This window comes from Oncorhynchus keta, unplaced genomic scaffold, assembly GCF_023373465.1.
Source record: "Oncorhynchus keta strain PuntledgeMale-10-30-2019 unplaced genomic scaffold, Oket_V2 Un_contig_25643_pilon_pilon, whole genome shotgun sequence".
NCBI classification, from domain to species: domain Eukaryota; kingdom Metazoa; phylum Chordata; class Actinopteri; order Salmoniformes; family Salmonidae; genus Oncorhynchus; species Oncorhynchus keta.
In genome coordinates this window covers 67,501-91,015 of record NW_026284554.1, presented here as the reverse complement: position 1 = coordinate 91,015, position 23,515 = coordinate 67,501, and the positions used below count along the sequence as shown (strand labels likewise).

Sequence of the window (23,515 nt, the reverse complement as noted above, 5' to 3'; positions counted from 1 at the left end):
TCACACCCTGATCTGTTTCACCTAGCTTTGTGATTGTCTCTACCCCCCCGCCCATCTTCCCCATTATCCCCTGTGTATTTATACCTGTGCTCTCTGTTTGTCTGTTGCCAGTTTGTTTTGTTTGTCAAGTCTATCAGCGTTTTCCCCTTGCTCCTATATTTTTCTAGTTCCTAACTATTCCTACACATTGGGGCCGTGCATTTTCTAGTTCCTGTTTTCTAGTTTCCCCAGTTTTTACCATTCTGTCTACCCTGACCCTGAGCCTGCCTGCCGTTCTGTACCTTATGGACTCTGATCTGGATTACTGACCTCTGATCTGTAATAAACGTTTGTTATTTTAACAGTGTCTGCATCTGGGTCTTCTCTTGAAACGTAATGGTAAGATTCAATTCAATTTAATGGGAGAACACAACACACCTCCTTTCAGTAAATGTCAACTCCTGAATCCAAGCTACTTCTCAGCATGTTTGTGTTATTTCTAAATTAACTTAGTTAGCCTAGAGATTAGATTCAATCAAACGTTATTTATATCCAATAATTCACGCTCGATTCAATTAACTTTATTGATACCCGTAGGGCAAACATGACGTGATCGTGATATTTCTAAATGAGGTTAGTTAGTTCTATATACTTGTTGTACTGTTTTATGTCCATTAGCATTACATTCCATTAGCATTACATTCCATTAGCATTACATTCATTCCATTAGCATTACATTCCATTAGCATTACATTCCATTAGCATTACATTCCTCAAGTTATTCAGAGGTATTATTATTATGCCTTCTGATGCTGTATAAAGTAGTGTGAACAACATGATGCTGTATAAAGTAGTGTGAACAACATGATGCTGTATAAAGTAGTGTGAACAACATGATGCTGTATAAAGTAGTGTGAACAACATGATGCTGTATAAAGTAGTGTGAACAACATGATGCTGTATAAAGTAGTGTGAACAACATGATGCTGTATAAAGTAGTGTGAACAACATGATGCTGTATAAAGTAGTGTGAACAACATGATGCTGTATAAAGTAGTGTGAACAACATGATGCTGTATAAAGTAGTGTGAACAACATGATGCTGTATAAAGTAGTGTGAACAACATGATGCTGTATAAAGTAGTGTGAACAACATGATGCTGTATAAAGTAGTGTGAACAACATGATGCTGTATAAAGTAGTGTGAACAACATGATGCTGTATAAAGTAGTGTGAACAACATGATGCTGTATAAAGTAGTGTGAACAACATGATGCTGTATAAAGTAGTGTGAACAACATGATGCTGTATAAAGTAGTGTGAACAACATGATGCTGTATAAAGTAGTGTGAACAACATGATGCTGTATAAAGTAGTGTGAACAACATGATGCTGTATAAAGTAGTGTTAACAACATGATGCTGTATAAAGTAGTGTGAACAACATGATGCTGTATAAAGTAGTGTGAACAACATGATGCTGTATAAAGTAGTGTGAACAACATGATGCTGTATAAAGTACAGTCCTAAATATAAAGTACAGTCCTAAATACGACTCTGATGAACTGACATGTAAATGTTCACTGTAAACCAGAGCGCCAAAGACACATTTCCATTCTGTGTAAACTTCAATGGACAAACTCGTTTAAAAAAAATTAAAAGTGAAAATAGACCTGGGCCCTTATCCAGAAAGTATCTCTGAATAGGAGTGCTAATTAGATTATATATGAACAGATCCTAGATCAGGACTCAGCTTTCTGAAACTAGACCTCACCTGTCTCTGGTGTTCAGCTTGGAGCCTGTGGAAGTTCTCCTCAGTGGGTTCGAATGACAGAGGTTCTCCAGGTCTCCCTCCACTACAGTCCTGCTGGAACAACTGATTCAGATCTCTCTGAGTCCTCAGCTCATCCTGCAGGGCCTGCACCGTCATCTGGAGGTGCTGAGGAGAGAGAGAGGGGGGAGAGGAGAGAGAGGGGGGGGGGAGAGGGGGAGAGGAGAGAGGGGGAGAGGAGAGAGGGGGGGAGGGAGAGAGAGAGGGGGAGAGGGGGAGAGGAGAGAGAGAGGGGGAGAGAGAGGGGGAGAGGGGGAGCGGAGAGAGGGGGAGAGAGAGGGGGAGGAGAGGGGAGAGGAGAGGGAGAGAGAGAGAGGGAGAAAGGAGGGAGAGAGGGGGAGAGAGAGAGAGAGAGAGAGAGAGGGGGGGAGGGGGGAGAGAGGGGAGAGGGGGAGAGGAGAGAGAGAGGGGGAGAGGAGAGAGAGAGGGGGAGAGAGAGAGGGGGGGGAGAGAGGGGGAGAGGAGAGAGAGAGGGGGGGGGAGGAGGGGGAGAGGGTGGGGAGAGGGGGGGGGAGAGAGAGAGAGGGGGAGAGGAGAGAGAGGGGGAGAGAGAGGGAGAGGGGGGGAGGGTGGGGAGAGAGGGGAGAGGGTGGGGAGAGAGGGGAGAGAGCAGAAAGAGAGGGGGAGAGAGGGGAGAGGGCAGAAAGAGAGGGGGAGAGAGGGGAGAGGGCAGAGAGAGAGATGTTCATACCATCATACCGTTTCTGTACCATACCACGGTTTACGTTATTACCGCAATTGTACACAAGGGGCGCTTTTCACTTAACAATTTAGGCAACAGGGATCTTGATCCAGGAGGGGGTTGAATATCTCTGCTGTAACCAAGAAGTTTGATCTTGACATTTAGCCACTTAGCAAGTTAGCAACCAAAATGCATCGCTGGAGCCCTGAGCTGCATATCATTTATTAGACACATAGTTATACTCAACTTGCAGTGGAGTAGCACGCACATACCGTCAGTATTTCGAAATACCCCGGTATATGGTATATCACCCAAGCCTACTTGTGGGCAGTTCTTCCTGCCTTTGATATCAGTTAGTTTGTAGTTCTTCCTGCCTCAGTTACAGTTTGTAGTTCTTCCTGCCTCAGTTACAGTTTGTAGTTCTTCCTGCCTCAGTTACAGTTTGTAGTTCTTCCTGCCTTTGATATCAGTTACAGTTTGTAGTTCTTCCTGCCTCAGTTACAGTTTGTAGTTCTTCCTGCCTCAGTTACAGTTTGTAGTTCTTCCTGCCTCAGTTACAGTTTGTAGTTCTTCCTGCCTTTGATATCAGTTACAGTTTGTAGTTCTTCCTGCCTCAGTTGGAGTTTGTAGTTCTTCCTGCCTCAGTTACAGTTTGTAGTTCTTCCTGCCTTTGATATCAGTTACAGTTTGTAGTTCTTCCTGCCTCAGTTGGAGCTTGTAGTTCTTCCTGCCTCAGTTACAGTTTGTAGTTCTTCCTGCCTCAGTTACAGTTTGTAGTTCTTCCTGCCTTTGATATCAGTTACAGTTTGTAGTTCTTCCTGTCCCAGTTACAGTTTGTAGTTCTTCCTGCCTTTGATATCAGTTACAGTTTGTAGTTCTTCCTGTCCCAGTTACAGTTTGTAGTTCTTCCTGCCTCAGTTACAGCTTGTAATTTCAGCCTACTGCCTTCTCTCACTGCTTCCTTTCCCTCTCTCTCTCCATCCCTCAACCTTTTCTATTAGCATAGACGAGACATGGTGTCAAGAACAAGATGAAACCAGCCCGAAACGAGACAAAATGAGCCACCTACAGTACGATTCCCCACACGGCAGCTTCTTGTCAATGTTACTAGCTATCTGGCCGAACAGAATCACAACACATGGACTTCTGCCCCATGGAGAGCCACAGTCATGGCGTCTTTCTGTAGGCACTAACTCCGCCGTGGCTCGTTGGACAAAGGCTATGGGGAAACGAATGGCGGTTTTTTGGAGGGTTTTGAGATAAACGCCTAAACTAAGGTCTTTGGTTCACAGGCTTAGACCTTTTGTTCTAGGAGATAATCTCCAAGAGATCATGTCACTTTTTGTGAATTTTGGAGCATTTATGTAATCAAAACAAGCTTCATAATTCATAAAGGTCGTGTTAACTGACTGCTAACGGACACCAAAATGTTACTCGGAGCCTGTCCAGAACAGTCACCCATCTAAGAGAATATTGTATGTTGTATTCAGATCCATAGATATATTTTTACTCAACCTGTCTGCCTGTCTGTAGATGAGTACATGAGCATACAGGTGAGATTAGAACATTTTAAAGGATTTTAATATTAACTACCTATTTGATGTCAATGGAGGTTCAACACTGGTGTTCAAAGAAATTGTAAATAAAATAGGAAATAATTTTCCTGCCATTCCATGAGTCCTTCATACATCCACGCTATCAAACGGAATGTCTAGAATTATAACAACATTCTAAATTCTAAAATTTGACCTAAACTCTCTAAAAAACATGGCTCTGAACGGGTGGAAACAGGTGACATGTACAAGGACTCAATTATTTCAATATGCAAATAATGTACCTATCTGACATCAACGGAGCTCCATAACACCGATGTTCAACATCAATCATGAACACATTTTATAAAAATGCATCTCAGCCTCAACTCTGCCTTTGAGACCTGGCTGTGTTTGCTGTACGGGTTGGAAAATGAGTCTAGGATGTTTGTCAAGGATATTAACCTGCAACCAGGACGTGATAAAAAACCATGTTTAACCACCGACAGCTGTCATCTAACCCTGTTCCTCTGCACCATACCAGGACATGATAAAACACCATGTTTAACCACCGACAGCTGTCATCTAACCCTGTTCCTCTGCACCACACCAGGTCGTGATAAAACACCATGTTTAACCACCGACAGCTGTCATCTAACCCTGTTCCTCTGCACCACACCAGGACGTGATAAAACACCATGTTTAACCACCGACAGCTGTCATCTAACCCCTGTACACCTGTACAAACCCTGTTCCTCTGCACCACACCAGACAAAATATGTGTGGATAAAGGTGACATTGTGAAATTCATGGAACGGAAGTAAAATGATTTCAATATTAAAATAATGTGCCTATCTGACGTGAATGGTCAATGCAGCGGTGGGATGTTGTTGTTGTGGTAATAGGAGGTCTACCATGTTAGTCAATAGGACTGTGACAACGACAGTAGTTTTTTTCCCATGGTCCTTTAAAAACCTCCTGTATATAAAATATTGTGTGCAAAATGTATGGGCTAGATATTTCAAAATGTATGGGCTAGATATTTCAAAATGTATGGGCTAGATATTTCAACATGTATGGGCTAGATATTTCAAAATGTATGGGCTAGATATTTCAAAATGTATGGGCTAGATATTTCAAAATGTATGGGCTAGATATTTCAAAATGTATGGGCTAGATATTTCAAAATGTATGGGCTAGATATTTCAAAATGTATGGGCTAGATATTTCAAAATGTATGGGCTAGATATTTCAACATGTATGGGCTAGATATTTCAACATGTATGGGCTAGATATTTCAAAATGTATGGGCTAGATATTTCAAAATGTATGGGCTAGATATTTCAACATTTTATGAGGCTAGATATTTCACGCCTAAAGGCTAGATATTTCAACATGTATGGGCTAGATAGCCCTTCAAAATGTATGGGCTAGATATTTCAACATGCTGTACAGAAACTGTCCTGGGCTAAACTCCAACAGCAAGTTTAGGTGAGGCACGGTGCTTTGACCCACGCCTCAAAGCTCTAAATCAAATCATCAATTTATATAGCCCTTCGTACATCAGCTGATATCTCAAAGTGCTGTACAGAAACCCAGCCTAAAACCCCAAACAGCAAGCAATGCAGCTGTAGAAGCACGGTGGCTAGGAAAAACTCCCTCGAAAGGCCAAAACCTAGGAAGAAACCTTGAGAGGAACCAGACTGTGTGGGGTGGCCAGTCCTCTTCTGGCTGTGCCGGGTGGAGATTATAACAGAACATGGCCTAGAGGACAGACAGCTGTTTAACGTGAGAGGCTCAGCCATGTTAGGACTGTATGCCTGGCAGTCCTAACATGGTGGCGGCAGGGTAGCCTAGTGGTTAGAGTGTAGGGACGGCAGGGTAGCCTAGTGGTTAGAGTGTAGGGACGGCAGGGTAGCCTAGTGGTTAGAGTGTAGGGACGGCAGGGTAGCCTAGTGGTTAGAGTGTAGGGACGGCAGGGTAGCCTAGTGGTTACACCATGCCCACAGACAACGCCCACTAGAGTTAATGATTCCACCTCTTCCTTTTAAACGGAGGTGTGTGAGAGGTGTGTGTCATTTATTTGAGCTGTGAGGTGCTGGTGAGACACATCCTTCTGTTGCCCAGCAGTGTGCAACTCCTCCTCCTCAGCCGTGGTGTTGATAGATACTAATACCACAAAGGCAATACCACATACAGGGTTCTCCCAGGGATCTTTTTTAACAAAGAGGTGCTACTGAGTACAGCGGGATGGAGGACATTTCCTGCACTCTAAAGCAAAGATATACTCCATTCGGGTGTGGTGCCAGGCCTTAAATGATTACAAATAATGTTTTTTTAAATGACAGTGGCGCAACCAGTCCACAAGGTGGCGTAGTGCAACTCTTCCATTCTTTGAGGAGAACCCGGACATAGAAAGATTATACGGACTAGTCATGGCTTCTGTTCGGTTGTCCAGGTCTCAGAGATTCTTCAAGAACTTCTCTCTGATCCTCCTGAGTGGATCCGTCTCTCTGCTCCTGTGGGCCGCTCTCAGACGCCCGCCGGTCTCTGACAGGAGTCCTCTCCCCGCTCTGGACCTCCTGCCCCTGGACTACGCTGCCGACCTGCCGGCCTGCTCAGCCATCATCCAGGGAGACCTGGACGGTCTGGAGAGGAAGCAGCTCAGCCTCCTGCTGAAGACCATGAAGAAACAGCAGCTGCTGTCAGAGGCCTTCTACCACAACGTGACTCAGGACTGTCAGAGGTACATCACAGAAAGAGAGTTCATCAACGTTCCTCTCAGTCAGGAGGAGAAGGAGTTCCCCATCGCCTACTCCATGGTCATACACGACAACATTGAGATGTTTGAGCGGCTCCTGCGTGCCCTGTACACTCCTCAGAACGTGTACTGCGTCCACATCGACCAGAAGTCATCGGAGGCCTTCAGGACGGCAGTGAGGGCCATCGTGTCCTGTCTGACTAATGTGTTTGTGGCCAGTAAGTTAGAGAGTGTGGTATACGCCTCCTGGTCCAGAGTGCAGGCTGATCTGAACTGTATGGAGGATCTCCTGAAGTCACCTGTCCAGTGGAGGTACCTGATCAACACCTGTGGAACAGACTTCCCCATTAAGACCAACGCTGAGATGGTTCAGGCCCTCAAGCTGCAGAACGGTAGGAACAGCATGGAGTCAGAGACCACAGACGACTATAAAAACAGCAGATGGCAGTTTCACCACAAAATCACCAGCAACATGGTGGTCAAGACGAACGTTAGGAAGAGCCCTCCTCCAATCAGCACCCCTATGTTTTCTGGCAACGCCTACTTCCTGGTGTCCAGGGCCTTTGTCCGTCACGTGATGAAGTCTCAGGAGGTCCGGGCGCTGTTGGAGTGGGAGAAGGACACCTACAGTCCTGATGAACACCTGTGGGCCACCCTGCAGCGCATGCCCTCTGTGCCAGGATCTAACCCTCCGCACATCAAGTACCATGAATCAGACATGAACGCCATTGCGCGCATTGTGAAGTGGCGTCCCCTGGAAGGAGATGTGAGGAACGGAGCCCCATATCCACCCTGCTCGGGTGTCTACAGGAGGTCCATTTGTGTCTACGGGGCTGGAGATCTCAGGTGGCTCCTACAACATCACCACCTCATCGCTAACAAGTTTGACCCTGAGGTGGATGATGTGGCTATCAGGTGTCTGGAGTCGTACCTGCGCTTCAAAGCTACATACCGTGTTTCACGAAGGACAGTGGAATCTGAGAGGATCTTACAAAAACTATGAAATGGTAAAAGTTGTAAATATGTTAATGTACATTTATTTGAAATATGTTTTGAAATGTTGTATATTTCTGGTGGTACTGTAGATAGGGTTGTACATACAGTAACATAGGTTTTATTTCAAATATACCCTGAGTGTACAAAACATTAGGAACACCTTCCGAATATTGAGTTGCACCCGCTTCCGCCCCCAGATCGGCCTCAATCCTCTGGGCATGGACTCTACAAGGTGTCGAAGGCGTTCCACAGGGAGGCTGGCCCATGTTGACTCCAATGCTTCCTACAGTTGTGTCAGGTTGGCTGGATGTCCTTTGGGTGGTGGACCATTCTCGATACACACAGCAAGCTGTTGAGCGTGGAAAACACAGCAGCGTTGCAGTTCTTGGCACACTCAAACCGGTGCGCCTGGCACCTACTACCAAACTCTGTTCAAAGGCGCTTAAATCCTTCGTCTTGCCCATTTACCCTCTGAATGGCACACATATACAATCCATGTCTCAACTGTCTCAAGGCTTAAAAATCCTCCTTTAACCCGTCTCCTCCCCTTCATCTACACTGATTGAAGTGGATTTAACAACTGACGTCAATAAGGGATCATATCTTTCACCAGGATTCACCTGGTCAGTCTGTTCTGGAAAGAGCAGGTTTTGTCAATTCAGTGTATTTGATATATTTCTGATTTGCACTGTATATTTCTGATTGTACTATGTAGTTCTGATTGTACTGTGTAGTTCTGATTGTACTGTGTAGTCCTGATTGTATTGTGTAGTCCTGATTGTACTATGTAGTTCTGATTGTACTATGTAGTTCTGATTGTACTATGTAGTTCTGATTGTACTATGTAGTTCTGATTGTACTGTGTAGTTCTGATTGTACTATGTAGTTCTGATTGTACTATGTAGTTCTGATTGTACTGTGTAGTTCTGATTGTATTGTGTAGTTCTGATTGTACTGTGTAGTTCTGATTGTACTATGTAGTTCTGATTGTACTATGTAGTTCTGATTGTATTGTGTAGTTCTGATTGTACTGTGTAGTTCTGATTGTACTGTGTAGTTCTGATTGTACTGTGTAGTTCTGATTGTACTATGTAGTTCTGATTGTACTGTGTAGTTCTGATTGTACTGTGTAGTTCTGATTGTACTATGTAGTTCTGATTGTTCTGATTGTACTATGTAGTTCTGATTGTACTGTGTAGTTCTGATTGTACTGTGTAGTTCTGATTGAGTAGTTCTGATTGTACTATGTAGTTCTGATTGTACTATGTAGTTCTGATTGTACTGTGTAGTTCTGATTGTACTATGTAGTTCTGATTGTACTGTGTAGTTCTGATTGTACTGTAGTTCTGATTGTACTATGTAGTTCTGATTGTACTTGTAGTTCTGATTGTACTGTGTAGTTCTGATTGTACTGTGTAGTGTAGTTCTGATTGTACTATGTAGTTCTGATTGTATTGTGTAGTTCTGATTGTACTGTGTAGTTCTAATTGTACTGTGTAGTTCTGATTGTACTATGTAGTTCTGATTGTATTGTGTAGTTCTGATTGTACAGTGTAGTTCTGATTGTACTGTGTAGTTCTGATTGTACTGTGTAGTTCTGATTGTACTATGTAGTTCTGATTGTACAGTGTAGTTCTGATTGTATTGTGTAGTTCTGATTGTATTGTGTAGTTCTGATTGTACAGTGTAGTTCTGATTGTACTGTGTAGTTCTGATTGTACTGTGTAGTTCTGATTGTATATTCCAGACATACATGTATTTCTTCCTGTGCTCTGTATTTATGACAGCAGCAGTACCATCTAGTGGAATGACTAGTCTAACTGAACACCGCATTTTGTTATACACAAAGTTAGTTACACCTTACTATAAACTGGGTAGTTCGAGCCCTGAATGCTAATTGGCTGACAGCCGTGGTATATCAGACCATATACCACAGGTATGGCAAAACATGCATTTTTACTGGTCTAATTATGTTGGTAACCAGTTTATAACAGCAATAAGGCACCATGGGGGGGTTGTGATATATGGCCAATGTACCACGGCTAAGGGCTGTGTCAAGGCACTCCACGTTGCGTCGTTCCCGTGGTATATTGCGCATATACCACAACCCCTCGGGCCTTATTGATTAATTAACTAATACTACAGAAGTAGTTGCTCTTTCCTCAGTGTTTTAATCTTTCCTCAGTGTCTCTGTATCAGTATGGACTTTAAACTAATTCCTTTGGGGTCATTTTGACCCCAGACAGAAACACATCATTCCTCCTATAGTAATTGAATAAAACTGACCTTTATCGGAATATAAGTTTCTCTGGAGACATAATTACAAGTCATCCATACCACCACAGGGTGGAGGGAGAATATGTTATGCACAACACAAAAACTGTCCAGTTGTGCGGATGACTCTAGTTGTGAGGGGCGGCAGCGTAGCCTAGTGGTCAGGGCGTTGGACTAGTAACCGAAAGTTTGCAAGATTGAATCACCGCGCTGACAAGGTACAAATCTGTTGTTCTGCCCCTGAACAAGGCAGTTAACTCACTGTTCCTAGGCCGTCATTGAAAATAAGAACTTGTTCTTAACTGACTTGCCTAGTTAAATAAAGGTTAAATAAATAAAAATTCTATAATGTTTATTTTAGGGTGAATAAAACATTTAATCTCTTCTTGAAATGTTCCCAGAATGTTTCACTGCGTTGTGGGAACAGTCTGCTGAGAGCCTTGTGGCGACACCACAAAAGATATTTACATTTACATTTAAGTCATTTAGCAGACGCTCTTATCCAGAGTTCCCAGAATGTTTCACTGCGTTGTGGGAACAGTCTGCTGAGAGCATTGTGGGGACACCACAAAAGATATGTTCCCAGAATGTTTCACTGTGTTGTGGGAACAGTCTGCTGAGAGCATTGTGGCGACACCACAAAAGATATGTTCCCAGAATGTTTCACTGTGTTGTGGGAACAGTCTGCTGAGAGCATTGTGGCGACACCACAAAAGATATGTTCCCAGAATGTTTCACTGTGTTGTGGGAACAGTCTGCTGAGAGCATTGTGGCGACACCACAAAAGATATGTTCCCAGAATGTTTCACTGTGTTGTGGGAACAGTCTGCTGAGAGCATTGTGGCGACACCACAAAAGATATGTTCCCAGAATGTTTCACTGCGTTGTGGGAACAGTCTGCTGAGAGCCTTGTGGCGACACCACAAAAGATATTTACATTTACATTTAAGTCATTTAGCACACGCTCTTATCCAGAGTTCCCAGAATGTTTCACTGCGTTGTGGGAACAGTCTGCTGAGAGCATTGTGGGGACACCACAAAAGATATGTTCCCAGAATGTTTCACTGTGTTGTGGGAACAGTCTGCTGAGAGCATTGTGGCGACACCACAAAAGATATGTTCCCAGAATGTTTCACTGTGTTGTGGGAACAGTCTGCTGAGAGCATTGTGGCGACACCACAAAAGATATGTTCCCAGAATGTTTCACTGTGTTGTGGGAACAGTCTGCTGAGAGCATTGTGGCGACACCACAAAAGATATGTTCCCAGAATGTTTCACTGTGTTGTGGGAACAGTCTGCTGAGAGCATTGTGGCGACACCACAAAAGATATGTTCCCAGAATGTTTCACTGCGTTGTGGGAACAGTCTGCTGAGAGCCTTGTGGCGACACCACAAAAGATATTTACATTTACATTTAAGTCATTTAGCACACGCTCTTATCCAGAGTTCCCAGAATGTTTCACTGCGTTGTGGGAACAGTCTGCTGAGAGCATTGTGGGGACACCACAAAAGATATGTTCCCAGAATGTTTCACTGTGTTGTGGGAACTGCTGAGAGCATTGTGGCGACACCACAAAAGATATGTTCCCAGAATGTTTCACTGTGTTGTGGGAACAGTCTGCTGAGAGCATTGTGGCGACACCACAAAAGATATGTTCCCAGAATGTTTCACTGTGTTGTGGGAACAGTCTGCTGAGAGCATTGTGGCGACACCAGAAAAGATATGAAGGGTCCCAGAATGTTTCACTGCGTTGAAGGGAACAGTCTGCATGAGAGCATTGTGGCGACACCACAAAAGGGATATGTTCCCAGAATGTTTCACTGGTTGTGGGAACAGTCTGCTGAGAGCATTGTGGCGACACCACAAAAGATATGTTCCCAAATGTTTCACTGTGTTGTGGGAACAGTTTCTGCAGTGCAAAAAAAAAACAACATTGTGACAAAGAACACCACAGAACATATATGTTCCCAGAATGTTCCTGCATTAGGGAACAGTCTGTGAAACATTGTGGCGACACCACAAAAGATATGTCCCCAAAAAACAAAAACTGTCCAGTTGGATGACTCTAAAATGTTTCTTTTACAGTGCAAAAAAAACATTAACATGATGTGACAAAGAACGTTCCCAGAACACATTTCGTCTGCTCTTTGAAGGGTCCCAGAATGTTTCATTAGGTATTGAAGGGTCCCAGAATGTTTCATTAGGTATTGGGAACATTGTGTGGACATGACACAAGATATGTTCCCAAAACACAGTTGTGTTCCTTGTTAAAATGTTTCTATTAGGTTGCAAGAACATTTGCAAGAACATTCCCAGAACATATTTTTGTTCTTTATAAGTTCCTAAAACATTATGGGAACATTGTGGGAACATTGTGGAAACATGAGAAGAGATTCCCAAAACACTAAAGCTGTCCAGTTGCGCTGCCATTCATATAATGTTTGTATCAGCGGACACAAAACATTCCTCTGATGTTGCAAGAATGTTGACAGAAGAGCGTTTCTGAGTTCTTTAAAGGTTCCCAGAACATTTAATTAGATTGTGTGAACAGTGTGGGTACATTACAAGAGACAGGTTCATACAAAGTTAGGCTGCACAGGACATTCCCTTAATGCTGTAAGAAGTTCATAGCATATGTGTTTCAGGTTAAACATAATATTCCATTTACAGTGTGTTCACGAAATATACATTTTACATTTTCTTGGAGGTCATCTGAACATTTCAAGAACGTTTATAAAATATATTATATAAGCTTTACCTAATATCACCACATCATTGTCAGCAAATGAAAGCAGGTTGGAATACGTCCCCGTGAAGTTTCTCTCCAGATTTAATGACCATTCACATTGTCTTGTAGATGATATAGAGACACATTCTCATTTCATTCACAGAACATTTCAACAGCATTTAAGTGTAACCATACAATCACAACCATATTTTATACACGTCATATGTTGACAATCTGCACATGTTGGGTTTGAAGCTGCAGTGTTTGGTTCCCAAACCAGGTTTGTTTTCGTCTGTTCCACGAGGGAAGCTGTCTTGTGTTTTCACTATATAGCCATGGCAGTACGGTCAATCAGGAATGTGATGTGTCCTTTTTAACCTTTCTTGGACATACAGTAACTAACCCATAGAGATATAAAATAAACCAGGGGGGACCATATCAAACGTCTCTAATTATATCGGGTGACATTTTTTAAAGGTGAACTTTCACAGAACCAATTTTGGTTTGCTGGGAAAACGTTCCTGGTACATTATGTTATTACATAACCTGGAAACCTAATGAGAACTTCTGAACAATGTTCTGTAATAGTTGGTACCGATGTTGTTTACAACATTTTAGTGAATGTTAGGAGAATATTTCAAGTATATTTCATTTACATTTTTGATAAATACTATTATTTTGTTATCAAAAGCATTCTCTCAATGTTTTTGGGATGTTATTATCCTAATGTTAGATAAAAACCCTAACTAGAACCTAATGGAATCTTAGCTAATGTTCTGGGAATGTTCCTGGTTTGCTGGGAAAACATTATTTTATTTTATTTTATTTTGCATGCTTCGAGAAAAACCACACAGACCACCGACACAGGCCCAAGAGGATTGTGGGTTCTCGAGTAAATCTTTCAAGCGTGTAAACTCTCGCAAGGCTGCCGGCTCAGACGGCATCCAGAGCCGCGTCCTAAGAGCAGATCCTCTGGCAGGAGTGTTCACGGACATATTCAATCTCTCCCTATCCCAGTCCGCTGGCCCCACGTGTTTCAATATGTCCCCCATTGTTCCTGTGCCTAAACAAGCTGACTGAACCAAATGACGATCACCCTGTAGCTTCACCTCTGTCATCATGAAGTGCTTTAAGAGTTAAGGACCATATCAGCTCCACCTTACTCTACACAACTTGAACAGCGTCCAAAATGATCTCCACGCTGCCCACCTGGACAAGAGGAATACCTATGTGAATACCTATGTGAATACTGCTCATTGACTACAACTCAGCCTTCAACACCATAGTAAACCCTCCAAGCTCGTCACTGAGCTCAGGCCCTGGTTCTGAACTCCTCTATGTGCAACTGGATCCTGGATTTCCTGACGGAACCGACCCCAAGTGGTAGGCAACAACACCACTGCCACGCGGGGCGTGTGCTCACCCCCTCCTGTACTCCCTGTTCACACACGACTGGGTAACTAAATCAGTCAAGAACTCTCTATGCCAGGTATTTGATGTAAGATTGGAACTGAGCGATAAAGGTTTGCTGTCGACACGACAGTGGTAGTGATCACCAACAACGACAGTACAGCCTACAGGGTTAGAGGTTAGAGCCCTGGTGGAGAGGTGAAAGGTCAATAACCTCTCTCTCAACGTCGACAAAACCAAGCAGCTGATTTTGGACTACAGGAGACAGAAGGAAGAGCCCACATCTCTATCGACAGGGCTGCAGTGGGAAAGGTCAATAACCTCTCTCTCAACGTCGACAAAACCAAGCAGCTGATTTTGGACTACAGGAGACAGAAGGAAGAGCCCACATCTCTAACAGGGCTGCAGTGGGAAAGGTCAATAACAGCGTGATGATTTTGGACTACAGGAGACAGAAGGAAGAGCCCACATCTCTATCGACAGGGCTGCAGTGGGAAAGGTCAATAACCTCTCTCTCAACGTCGACAAAACCTAGCAGCTGAGTGGGAAAGGTCAATTTTTTTGGACTACAGGAGACAGAAGGAAGAGCCCACATCTCTATCGACAGGGCTGCAGTGGGAAAGGTCAATAACCTCTCTCTCAACGTCGACAAAACCTAGCAGCTGATTTTGGACTACAGGAGACAGAAGGAAGAGCCCACATCTCTATCGACAGGGCTGCAGTGGGAAAGGTCAAAACCTCTCTCTCAACGTCGACAAAACCTAGCAGCTGATTTTGGACTACAGGAGACAGAAGGAAGAGCCCACATCTCTATCGACAGGGCTGCAGTGGGAAAGGTCAATAACCTCTCTCTCAACGTCGACAAAACCTAGCAGCTGATTTTGGACTACAGGAGACAGAAGGAAGAGCCCACATCTCTATCGACAGGGCTGCAGTGGGAAAGGTCAATAACCTCTCTCTCAACGTCGACAAAACCTAGCAGCTGATTTTGGACTACAGGAGACAGAAGGAAGAGCCCACATCTCTATCGACAGGGCTGCAGTGGGAAAGGTCAATAACCTCTCTCTCAACGTCGACAAAACCTAGCAGCTGATTTTGGACTACAGGAGACAGAAGGAAGAGCCCACATCTCTATCGACAGGGCTGCAGTGGGAAAGGTCAATAACCTCTCTCTCAACGTCGACAAAACCTAGCAGCTGATTTTGGACTACAGGAGACAGAAGGAAGAGCCCACATCTCTATCGACAGGGCTGCAGTGGGAAAGGTCAATAACCTCTCTCTCAACGTCGACAAAACCTAGCAGCTGATTTTGGACTACAGGAGACAGAAGGAAGAGCCCACATCTCTATCGACAGGGCTGCAGTGGGAAAGGTCAATAACCTCTCTCTCAACGTCTCCAAAACCTAGCAGCTGATTTTGGACTACAGGAGACAGAAGGAAGAGCCCACATCTCTATCGACAGGGCTGCAGTGGGAAAGGTCAATAACCTCTCTCTCAACGTCGACAAAACCTAGCAGCTGATTTTGGACTACAGGAGACAGAAGGAAGAGCCCACATCTCTATCGACAGGGCTGCAGTGGGAAAGGTCAAAACCTCCCAAGTTCCTCAGCGTTCGCATCACAGAGGTCCTGACATGGTCTCATCACATTGTAGTGAAGGAGGCACAACAGCGCCTCTTCAACCTCAGTCGGCTGAAGACATTTGCAATGGCCCCTAAGACCCTCACAAACTTCTACAGATGCACCGTTGAGAGCATTCTGTCGGGTTGCATCACCGCCTGGTACGGCAACTGCATCGCCCTCGATCGCCAGCCCAATGGAACACCGGCATCGCCGTAATTACATACTGTATGATTTTTTAAAAATTTTATGGGAGAACTCGGTTGGGGTCTCAAATTACAGTCAGACAAGATGCCATTTTGAACCTCACTTGTGCATCATTAGTTTTCCTCTTTACATGTTTTACTCTATATGTCACTCACTGACCGTCACTAAATTAGTCTATGTCACTTAAATACATCTGGGTAGTCGAGCCAGCTACCTACACTTGTAGTAACCATGGCCGAAATACCGACCGCGCACGCAGGGCAAGCCCAAGGGCCCTGACCTCCAGGGGCCCTGGCCTCCAGGGGGCCTGACCTCCACGGGGCCTGACCTCCACGGGGCCCTGACCACCGGGGGTACGCCGCCTGCCCTCGGGGACATTTACACCCCTCAGTGTGGAAGAAGGCCAGGAAGATCATTAGGGACATCAGCCACAGAGTGTTGATTCTGCTGCAGTCTGGCAGATGTTCCAGGAGCATCAGATCTCAGACCAACAGACTCTGAAACAGCTTCTATCACCAGACCATCAGACTGTTGAAGAGCCATCCATAGGTGCCCACCTGTACTCTGCCCTGCATCTTAGAGAGCTTTTTGCAAACATACACCCACACACACACACACACACACACACACACACACACACACACACACACACACACACACACACACACACACACACACACACACACACACACACACACACACACACACACACACACACACACACATCACTGCTGTCCCATGTATATAGAGACATTGAACACTGGTCACTTCACATTGATACACTGTGTATTATATACTGTATACTCCACAGAGCTCATTCTAGAATATCTATTGTTGTACATATCCTCTCTCTCTATGTCTCTCAGGACAACGAAGGGACAGTCTGTCATGATTCCACAGGCCACCTGGTTACTAAGCAACATCAGCCATCTGTGAGTGGCGCTGAATGAATGGCGTTGTCTTTCTCATACACACACAGACAAGAGCAAACACACACAACACATAACACACAGACAAGAGCAAACACAATCAACACGTAACACACAGGACAGATGAGGAGCGGAAGAGGGGATGGTGTCACATTCAGAGGAGTGAAAGTCAGGGAAACATAAAAGAAGGACCTGACTACAACACTCCCTGACCCAGAGAAGAACAGGACCTGACTACAACACTCGCTGACCCAGAGAAGACCAGGACCTGACTACAACACTCCCTGACCCAGAGAAGACCAGGACCTGACTACAACACTCCCTGACCCAGAGAAGACCAGGACCTGACTACAACACTCCCTGACCCAGAGAAGACCAGGACCTGACTACAACACTCCCTGACCCAGAGAAGACCAGGACCTGACTACAACACTCCCTGACCCAGAGAAGACCAGGACCTGACTACAACACTCCCCAGAGAAGACCAGGACCTGACCCAGAGAAGACCAGGACCTGACTACAACACTCCCTGACCCAGAGAAGACCAGGACCTGACTACAACACTCCCGACCCAGAGAAGACCAGGACCTGACTACAACACTCCCCGACCCAGAGAAGACCAGGACCTGACTACAACACTCCCTGACCCAGAGAAGACCAGACCAGAAGACCAGGACCTGACTACAACACTCCCTGACCCAGAGAAGACCAGGACCTGACTACAACACTCCCTGACCCAGAGAAGACCAGGACCTGACTACAACACTCCCTGACCCAGAGAAGACCAGGACCTGACTACAACACTCCCTGACCCAGAGAAGACCAGGACCTGACTACAACACTCCCTGACCCAGAGAAGACCAGGACCTGACTACAACACTCCCTGACCCAGAGAAGACCAGGACCTGACTACAACACTCCCTGACCCAGAGAAGACCAGGACCTGACTACAACACTCCCCGACCCAGAGAAGACCAGGACCTGACTACAACACTTCCCGACCCAGAGAAGACCAGGACCTGACTACAACACTCCCTGACCCAGAGAAGACCAGGACCTGACTACAACACTCCCTGACCCAGAGAAGACCAGGACCTGACTACAACACTCCCTGACCCAGAGAAGAACAGGACCTGACGACAACACTCCCTGACCCAGAGAAGAACAGGACCTGACTACAACACTCCCTGACCCAGATCTGAACAGGACCTGACTACAACACTCCCTGACCCAGAGAAGACCAAATCCCTGGACTACAACACTCCCTGACCCAGAGAAGAACAGATCCCTGGACTACTGTTAGTGTACCAGCTGGCATCACTGTGGTGTCCTCAGGCACACACCCCCCATCACAAACTCCCAACCAGGTGATCAGCACCCCCTTCACACACATACTACACACACACCACAGACACAGACACACACACACCCCTTCCCTTCTGCGACATCACGACTCAAGGAAAGAGAGAGTGAGGTGAGAAAAGACAGGAGGTAAAGATGCTCCAACATGAATCAGCAGTGTGGAGGAGAGGGGAGATGGAGAAAGACGTCATGAGAGAGGAGGTGGAGTATGGAGGAAAAGTGAACAGCAAATCAAGATCGGAGGAAGAGAGAGAGAGAGAGAGAGAGAGAGAGAGAGAGAGAGAGAGAGAGAGAGAGAGAGAGAGAGAGAGAGAGAGAGAGAGAGAGAGAGAGAGAGAGGAGAGAGATGGAGGAGAGAGAGAGAGAGAGAGAGAGAGAGGAGAGAGAGAGAGAGAGAGAGAGAGAGAGAGAGAGAGAGAGAGAGAGAAGAGAGAGAGAGAGAAAGAGAGAGAGGAGAAAAGAGAGAGAGAGAGAGAGAGAGAGAGAGAGAGAGAGAGAGAGAGAGAGAGAGAGAGAGAGAGAGCTGGTCCTGGGGCTCTGTTCACAAACACATACAGACCCCACAGAGCCTCAGGACAGCAGCACAATTAGACCCAACCAAATCATGAGAAAACAAAAAGATAATTACTTGACACATTGGACAGAATTAACAAAAAAACAGAGCAAACTAGAATGCTATTTGGCCCTAAACATAGAGTACACCGTGGCAGAATACCTGACCACTGTGACTGAATCAAACTTAAGGGGAAAGCTTTGACTATGTACAGACTCAGTGAGCATAGCCTTGCTATTGAGAAAGGCCGCCGTAGGCAGACATGGCTCTCAAGAGAAGACTATGTGCTCACTGCCCACAAAATGAGGTGGAAACTGAGCTGCACTTCCTAACCTCCTGTCAAATGTATGACCATATCAGAGACACATATCTCCCTCAGATTACACAGATTCACAAAGAATTCAAAAACAATCCCGATTTTGATAAACTCCCATATCTACTGGGTGAAATCTCACAGTGTGAATCACAAGAAACCAGTGAAGAACAAACACCATTGTAAAGAGATGGAGTGAGATGGTATAGCTGGTTCCTAATTAAATCAATAGCAACAGGACATGCTAATATAACAATGACAGTGATTATGTATTCATGCCATGGGATTGGATGACAGACAGGAAGCAGAAGGCATGCTGTCACTCTGGTCACCACATATACCAGGGGACATGATTAATCAGGACAATTCAGGATGTATTCTGCTGTGTGATTTTTTTTCTTTTTTTTCCCTTCCTTTATTTAACTGATCCAGCTGTTAAGAACAAATTCTTATTTTCAATGACGGCCTAGGAACAGTGGGTTCCAGATTTGTACCTTGTCAGCTCGGGGGTTTGAACTTGCAACCTTCCGGTTACTAGTTCAACACTCTAACCACTAAGCTACCCTGCCGCCCCGATAAGATACTAAGACATATTAACACACACACACACACACACACACACACACACACACACACACACACACACACACACACACACACACACACACACACACACACACACACACACACACACACACACACACACACACACCTCCAGTATGAAGGGTCCTTCTCTCTCATTATGCCTCTCTCCCCCGCTTCTCTTATCTCTCTCTCCTCTCCCTCCCTCTCTCTCTCTCTCTCTCTCCCTCTCTCTCTCCTCCTCTCCCTCCTTCTCCCTGTCAAGACCGCCATGTGGGGGGAATATCAGGCTCCAGGCTTTCAAACCAGCCAGCCTCCTCTCTGCAGGAGGGAGAGAGACAACCAACCAGACTCCTCTCTACAGGAGGGAGAGAGACTCCTCACTGCAGGAGGGAGAGAGACAACCAGCCTCCTCTCTGCAGAAGAAGGAAGAGAGACAACCAGCCAGCCTCCTCTCTGCAGGAGGAGGGAGAGAGACAACCAGCCAGCCTCCTCTCTGCAGGAGGGAGAGAGACAACCAACCAGACTCCTCTCTACAGGAGGGAGAGAGACAACCAACCAGACTCCTCTCTACAGGAGGGGAACCAGATAAAAGGTCTTAATAGCTGGATCATGACCAGATAAAAGGTTTTAATAGCTGGATCATGACCAGATAAAAGGTCTTAATAGCTGGATCATGACCAGATAAAAGGTCTTAATAGCTGGATCATGACCAGATAAAAGGTCTTAATAGCTGGATCATGACCAGATAAAAGGTCTTAATAGCTGGATCATGACCAGATAAAAGGTCTTAATAGCTGGATCATGACCAGATAAAAGGTCTTAATAGCTGGATCATGACCAGATAAAAGGTCTTAATAGCTGGATCATGACCAGATAAAAGGTTTTAATAAAAACAAACAGACTCATGAATGGCTGGATCATGACCAGATAGAGAGCTGAATGGAGGAATACCAGAGAGAGCTTAATAGCTGGATCATGACCAGATAAAGAGCTAATGGAGAGAATACAGATAGAGAACTGAATGGAGGATCATGACCAGATAGAGAATAGGTCTGAATAGCTGGAGAATAGATAGAGAGTCTGAATGGGATCTTGAATAGATAGAGAGCTGAATGGAAAAAAACAGACTAGATGAGCTGAATGGAGAGAATACAGTAGGGAGCTGAATGGAGCTGGGGCAGTCAGAGAGCTGAGGAGAGAATACAATGGGAAGAATGGTGAGAATACAGTAGAGAGCTGAATGGAGAGAATACAGTACAGAGCTGAATGGAGAGAATACAGTAGAGAGCTGAATGGAGAGAATACAGTAGAGAGCTGAATGGAGAGAATACAGTACAGAGCTGAATGGAGAGAATACAGTACAGAGCTGAATGGAGAGAATACAGTACAGAGCTGAATGGAGAGAATACAGTAGAGAGCTGAATGGAGAGAATACAGTAGAGAGCTGAATGGAGAGAATACAGTAGAGAGCTGAATGGAGAGAATACAGTAGAGAGCTGAATGGAGAGAATACAGTAGAGAGCTGAATGGAGAGAATACAGTAGAGAGCTGAATGGAGAGAATACAGTAGAGAGCTGAATGGAGAGAATACTAGAGAGCTGAATGGACCAGAATACAGTGGTCTCAGGGCTGAATGGTGAGAATACAGTAGAGAGCTGAATGGAGAGAATACAGTACAGAGCTGAATGGAGAGAATACAGTAGAGAGCTGAATGGAGAGAATACAGAGAGAGCTGTGGACTTGAACTTCCTCAGAGCTGAACAGTGGGACCAGAATGTCCCTCTACTGGCTGAAGAGACTGAATGAGAACAGTTACAAAGAATGCTGAATGGAGAACATACAGTAGAGAGCTGAATGGAGAGAATACAGTAGAGAGCTGAATCCCTCTGAATACAGTAGAGAGCTGAATGGAGAGAATACAGTTTCTCTCTGAATGGAGAGAATACAGTCCCTCTGAATGGAGAGAATACAGTAGAGAACTGAATGGAGAGAATACAGTAGAGAGCTGAATGGAGAGAATACAGTAGAGAGCTGAATGGAGAGAATACAGTAGAGAGCTGAATGGAGAGAATACAGTAGAGAGCTGAATGGAGAGAATACAGTAGAGAGCTGAATGGAGAGAATACAGTAGGGAGCTGAATGGAGAGAATACAGTAGAGCTGAATGGAGAGAATACAGTAGAGGGCTGAATGGTGAGAATACACAGAGAGCTGAATGGAGAGACTCTACAGAGCTCTGGAGAGAATACAGGGAGAGCCTGGAGACTCTAACCATGAGAGCTGAATGGAGAGAATACAGTACAGAGCTGAATGGATAGAATACAGTACAGAGCTGAATGGAGAGAATACAGTAGAGAGCTGAATGAGAGAATAACCAGTAGAGAGCTGGAATGGAGAGAATACATTAGAGAGCTGAATCGTCTGGAAACAGTAGAGAGCTGAATGGAGAGAATACTGTAGAGGCTGAATGGAGAGAATACAGTAGAGACAGTCTGGAGAGAATACAGTACTAACCCCGACAGGAGCTGAATGGAGAGAATACCAGTGAGAGCTGAATGGATACAGTAGAGGGCTGAATGGTGACCCTGAATACAGTCTGGAGCTGAATGGAGAGAATACAGTACAGAGACAGAATGGAGAAATACAGGAGAGCTGAATGGAGAGAATAACCCTGAGAGCTGAATGGAGAGAATACAGTTCAGAGCTGAATGGAGACAATACAGTACAGAGGGGAATGGAGAGAATACAGTAGACAGCTGAATGGAGAGAATACAGTAGAGAGCTGAATGGATAAATACAGGGAGCTGAATCAGAGAATAACCCTAGAGACAGTCTGGATAAATACAGGGAGCTGAATGGAGAGAATACCCTAGAGAGCTGAATGGAGCCTTCAGAATACCCTGAGACAGTCTGGAATGGAGAGAATACAGTAGAGAGCTGAATGGAGAGAATACAGTATCTTGAAGACAGACATGTAAGTTGATGATTCTCCAGACCACTTCCCTAAACCAGCAACAGTGGTCTCAGCCCAGCCTGTCAGTCCCTTGGGAATCACTGGGTCTGTCATGGTGAGCCTGCTGCCTTATAGAGCCAGAATGGTTTGACAGTTGCATCAGTGCACTGGGCTGGCAGACAGAGGCATTTGTGACTGGAACTTCCTCATGGCTCTGACACAGTGGGACCAGGCTGGCTGAAGTGACTGACATGAGAACAGTTACAAAAGAATGTGTGGGAACATGTCGCTCTTCCTCTCTCTCTCCTCTCCTCCCCTTCTCCTCCCTCTGAGACAGTCTGGATCACAGGGGCCTCCCCTTCTCCTCCCCTGAGACAGTCTGGATCTCCACAGGGGCCTTCAGACCTCCCTCTGACAGTCTGGATCCCTCTCCTCCCTTCAGACTCCCCCTGAGACAGTCTGGATAACACAGGGGCCTTCTCCTCCCCCTCTGACAGTCTGGATAACACAGGGGCCTTCAGACTCTCCCTCTGAGACAGTCTGGATAACACAGGGGCCTTCTCCTCCCTCTGAGACAGTCTGGATATCTCCTCCCCTTCTCCTCCCTCAGACTCTAACCCCCCTGAGACAGTCTGGATAACACCCTTCTCCCCAGTCTCTGGATAACACAGGGGCCTTCAGACTCTCTCCCTGAGACAGTCTGGATAACCCCTTCTCCTCCCTCTCTGGATAACACAGGGGCCTTCTCTCCCTGAGACAGTCTGGATAACTCTAACTCTCCTGAGACAGTCTGGATAACTCA

At 45.3% G+C, this 23,515-nt stretch overlaps 2 protein-coding genes and 1 long non-coding RNA gene across 6 annotated transcripts in view; 1 reads left to right on the top strand and 2 right to left on the bottom strand.

Annotated features, from left to right (window-relative positions):
• Window positions 1-1,916, bottom strand: part of LOC127922422 (ELKS/Rab6-interacting/CAST family member 1-like) — a 93,672-nt gene extending 91,756 nt beyond the window's left edge. For both annotated transcript variants that reach the window (XM_052506210.1, XM_052506211.1), the window contains exon 1: window positions 1,753-1,916. In XM_052506210.1, the coding sequence (XP_052362170.1) occupies window positions 1,753-1,908 (156 nt within the window). In that variant the 5' untranslated portion in view covers window positions 1,909-1,916. The remainder of the gene's footprint in view (window positions 1-1,752) is intronic.
• A 3,854-nt stretch (window positions 1,917-5,770) lies between these two features.
• LOC118379833 (beta-1,3-galactosyl-O-glycosyl-glycoprotein beta-1,6-N-acetylglucosaminyltransferase 3-like) lies at window positions 5,771-8,813 on the top strand. Its single transcript, XM_035766834.2, has one exon. The coding sequence runs from the start codon at window positions 6,459-6,461 to the stop codon at window positions 7,785-7,787; it is 1,329 nt and encodes a 442-aa protein (XP_035622727.2). The 5' UTR covers window positions 5,771-6,458; the 3' UTR covers window positions 7,788-8,813.
• Window positions 8,814-16,358: 7,545 nt separating this feature from the next.
• On the bottom strand, window positions 16,359-18,296 carry LOC127922424 (uncharacterized). Of its 3 annotated transcripts, none has more exons than XR_008111290.1 (3): window positions 18,158-18,296; window positions 17,626-17,929; window positions 16,359-17,406 (listed from the first exon to the last, which is right to left on the bottom strand). It is a non-coding gene; the product is annotated as an uncharacterized LOC127922424 (long non-coding RNA). The 3 variants fall into 3 exon arrangements; XR_008111288.1 differs by lacking the exon at window positions 18,158-18,296 and adding an exon at window positions 17,968-18,149 and having other exon boundaries at window positions 17,626-17,891; XR_008111289.1 differs by lacking the exon at window positions 18,158-18,296 and adding an exon at window positions 18,006-18,149 and having other exon boundaries at window positions 17,626-17,891.
• Between the last annotated feature and the right edge of the window lie 5,219 nt (window positions 18,297-23,515).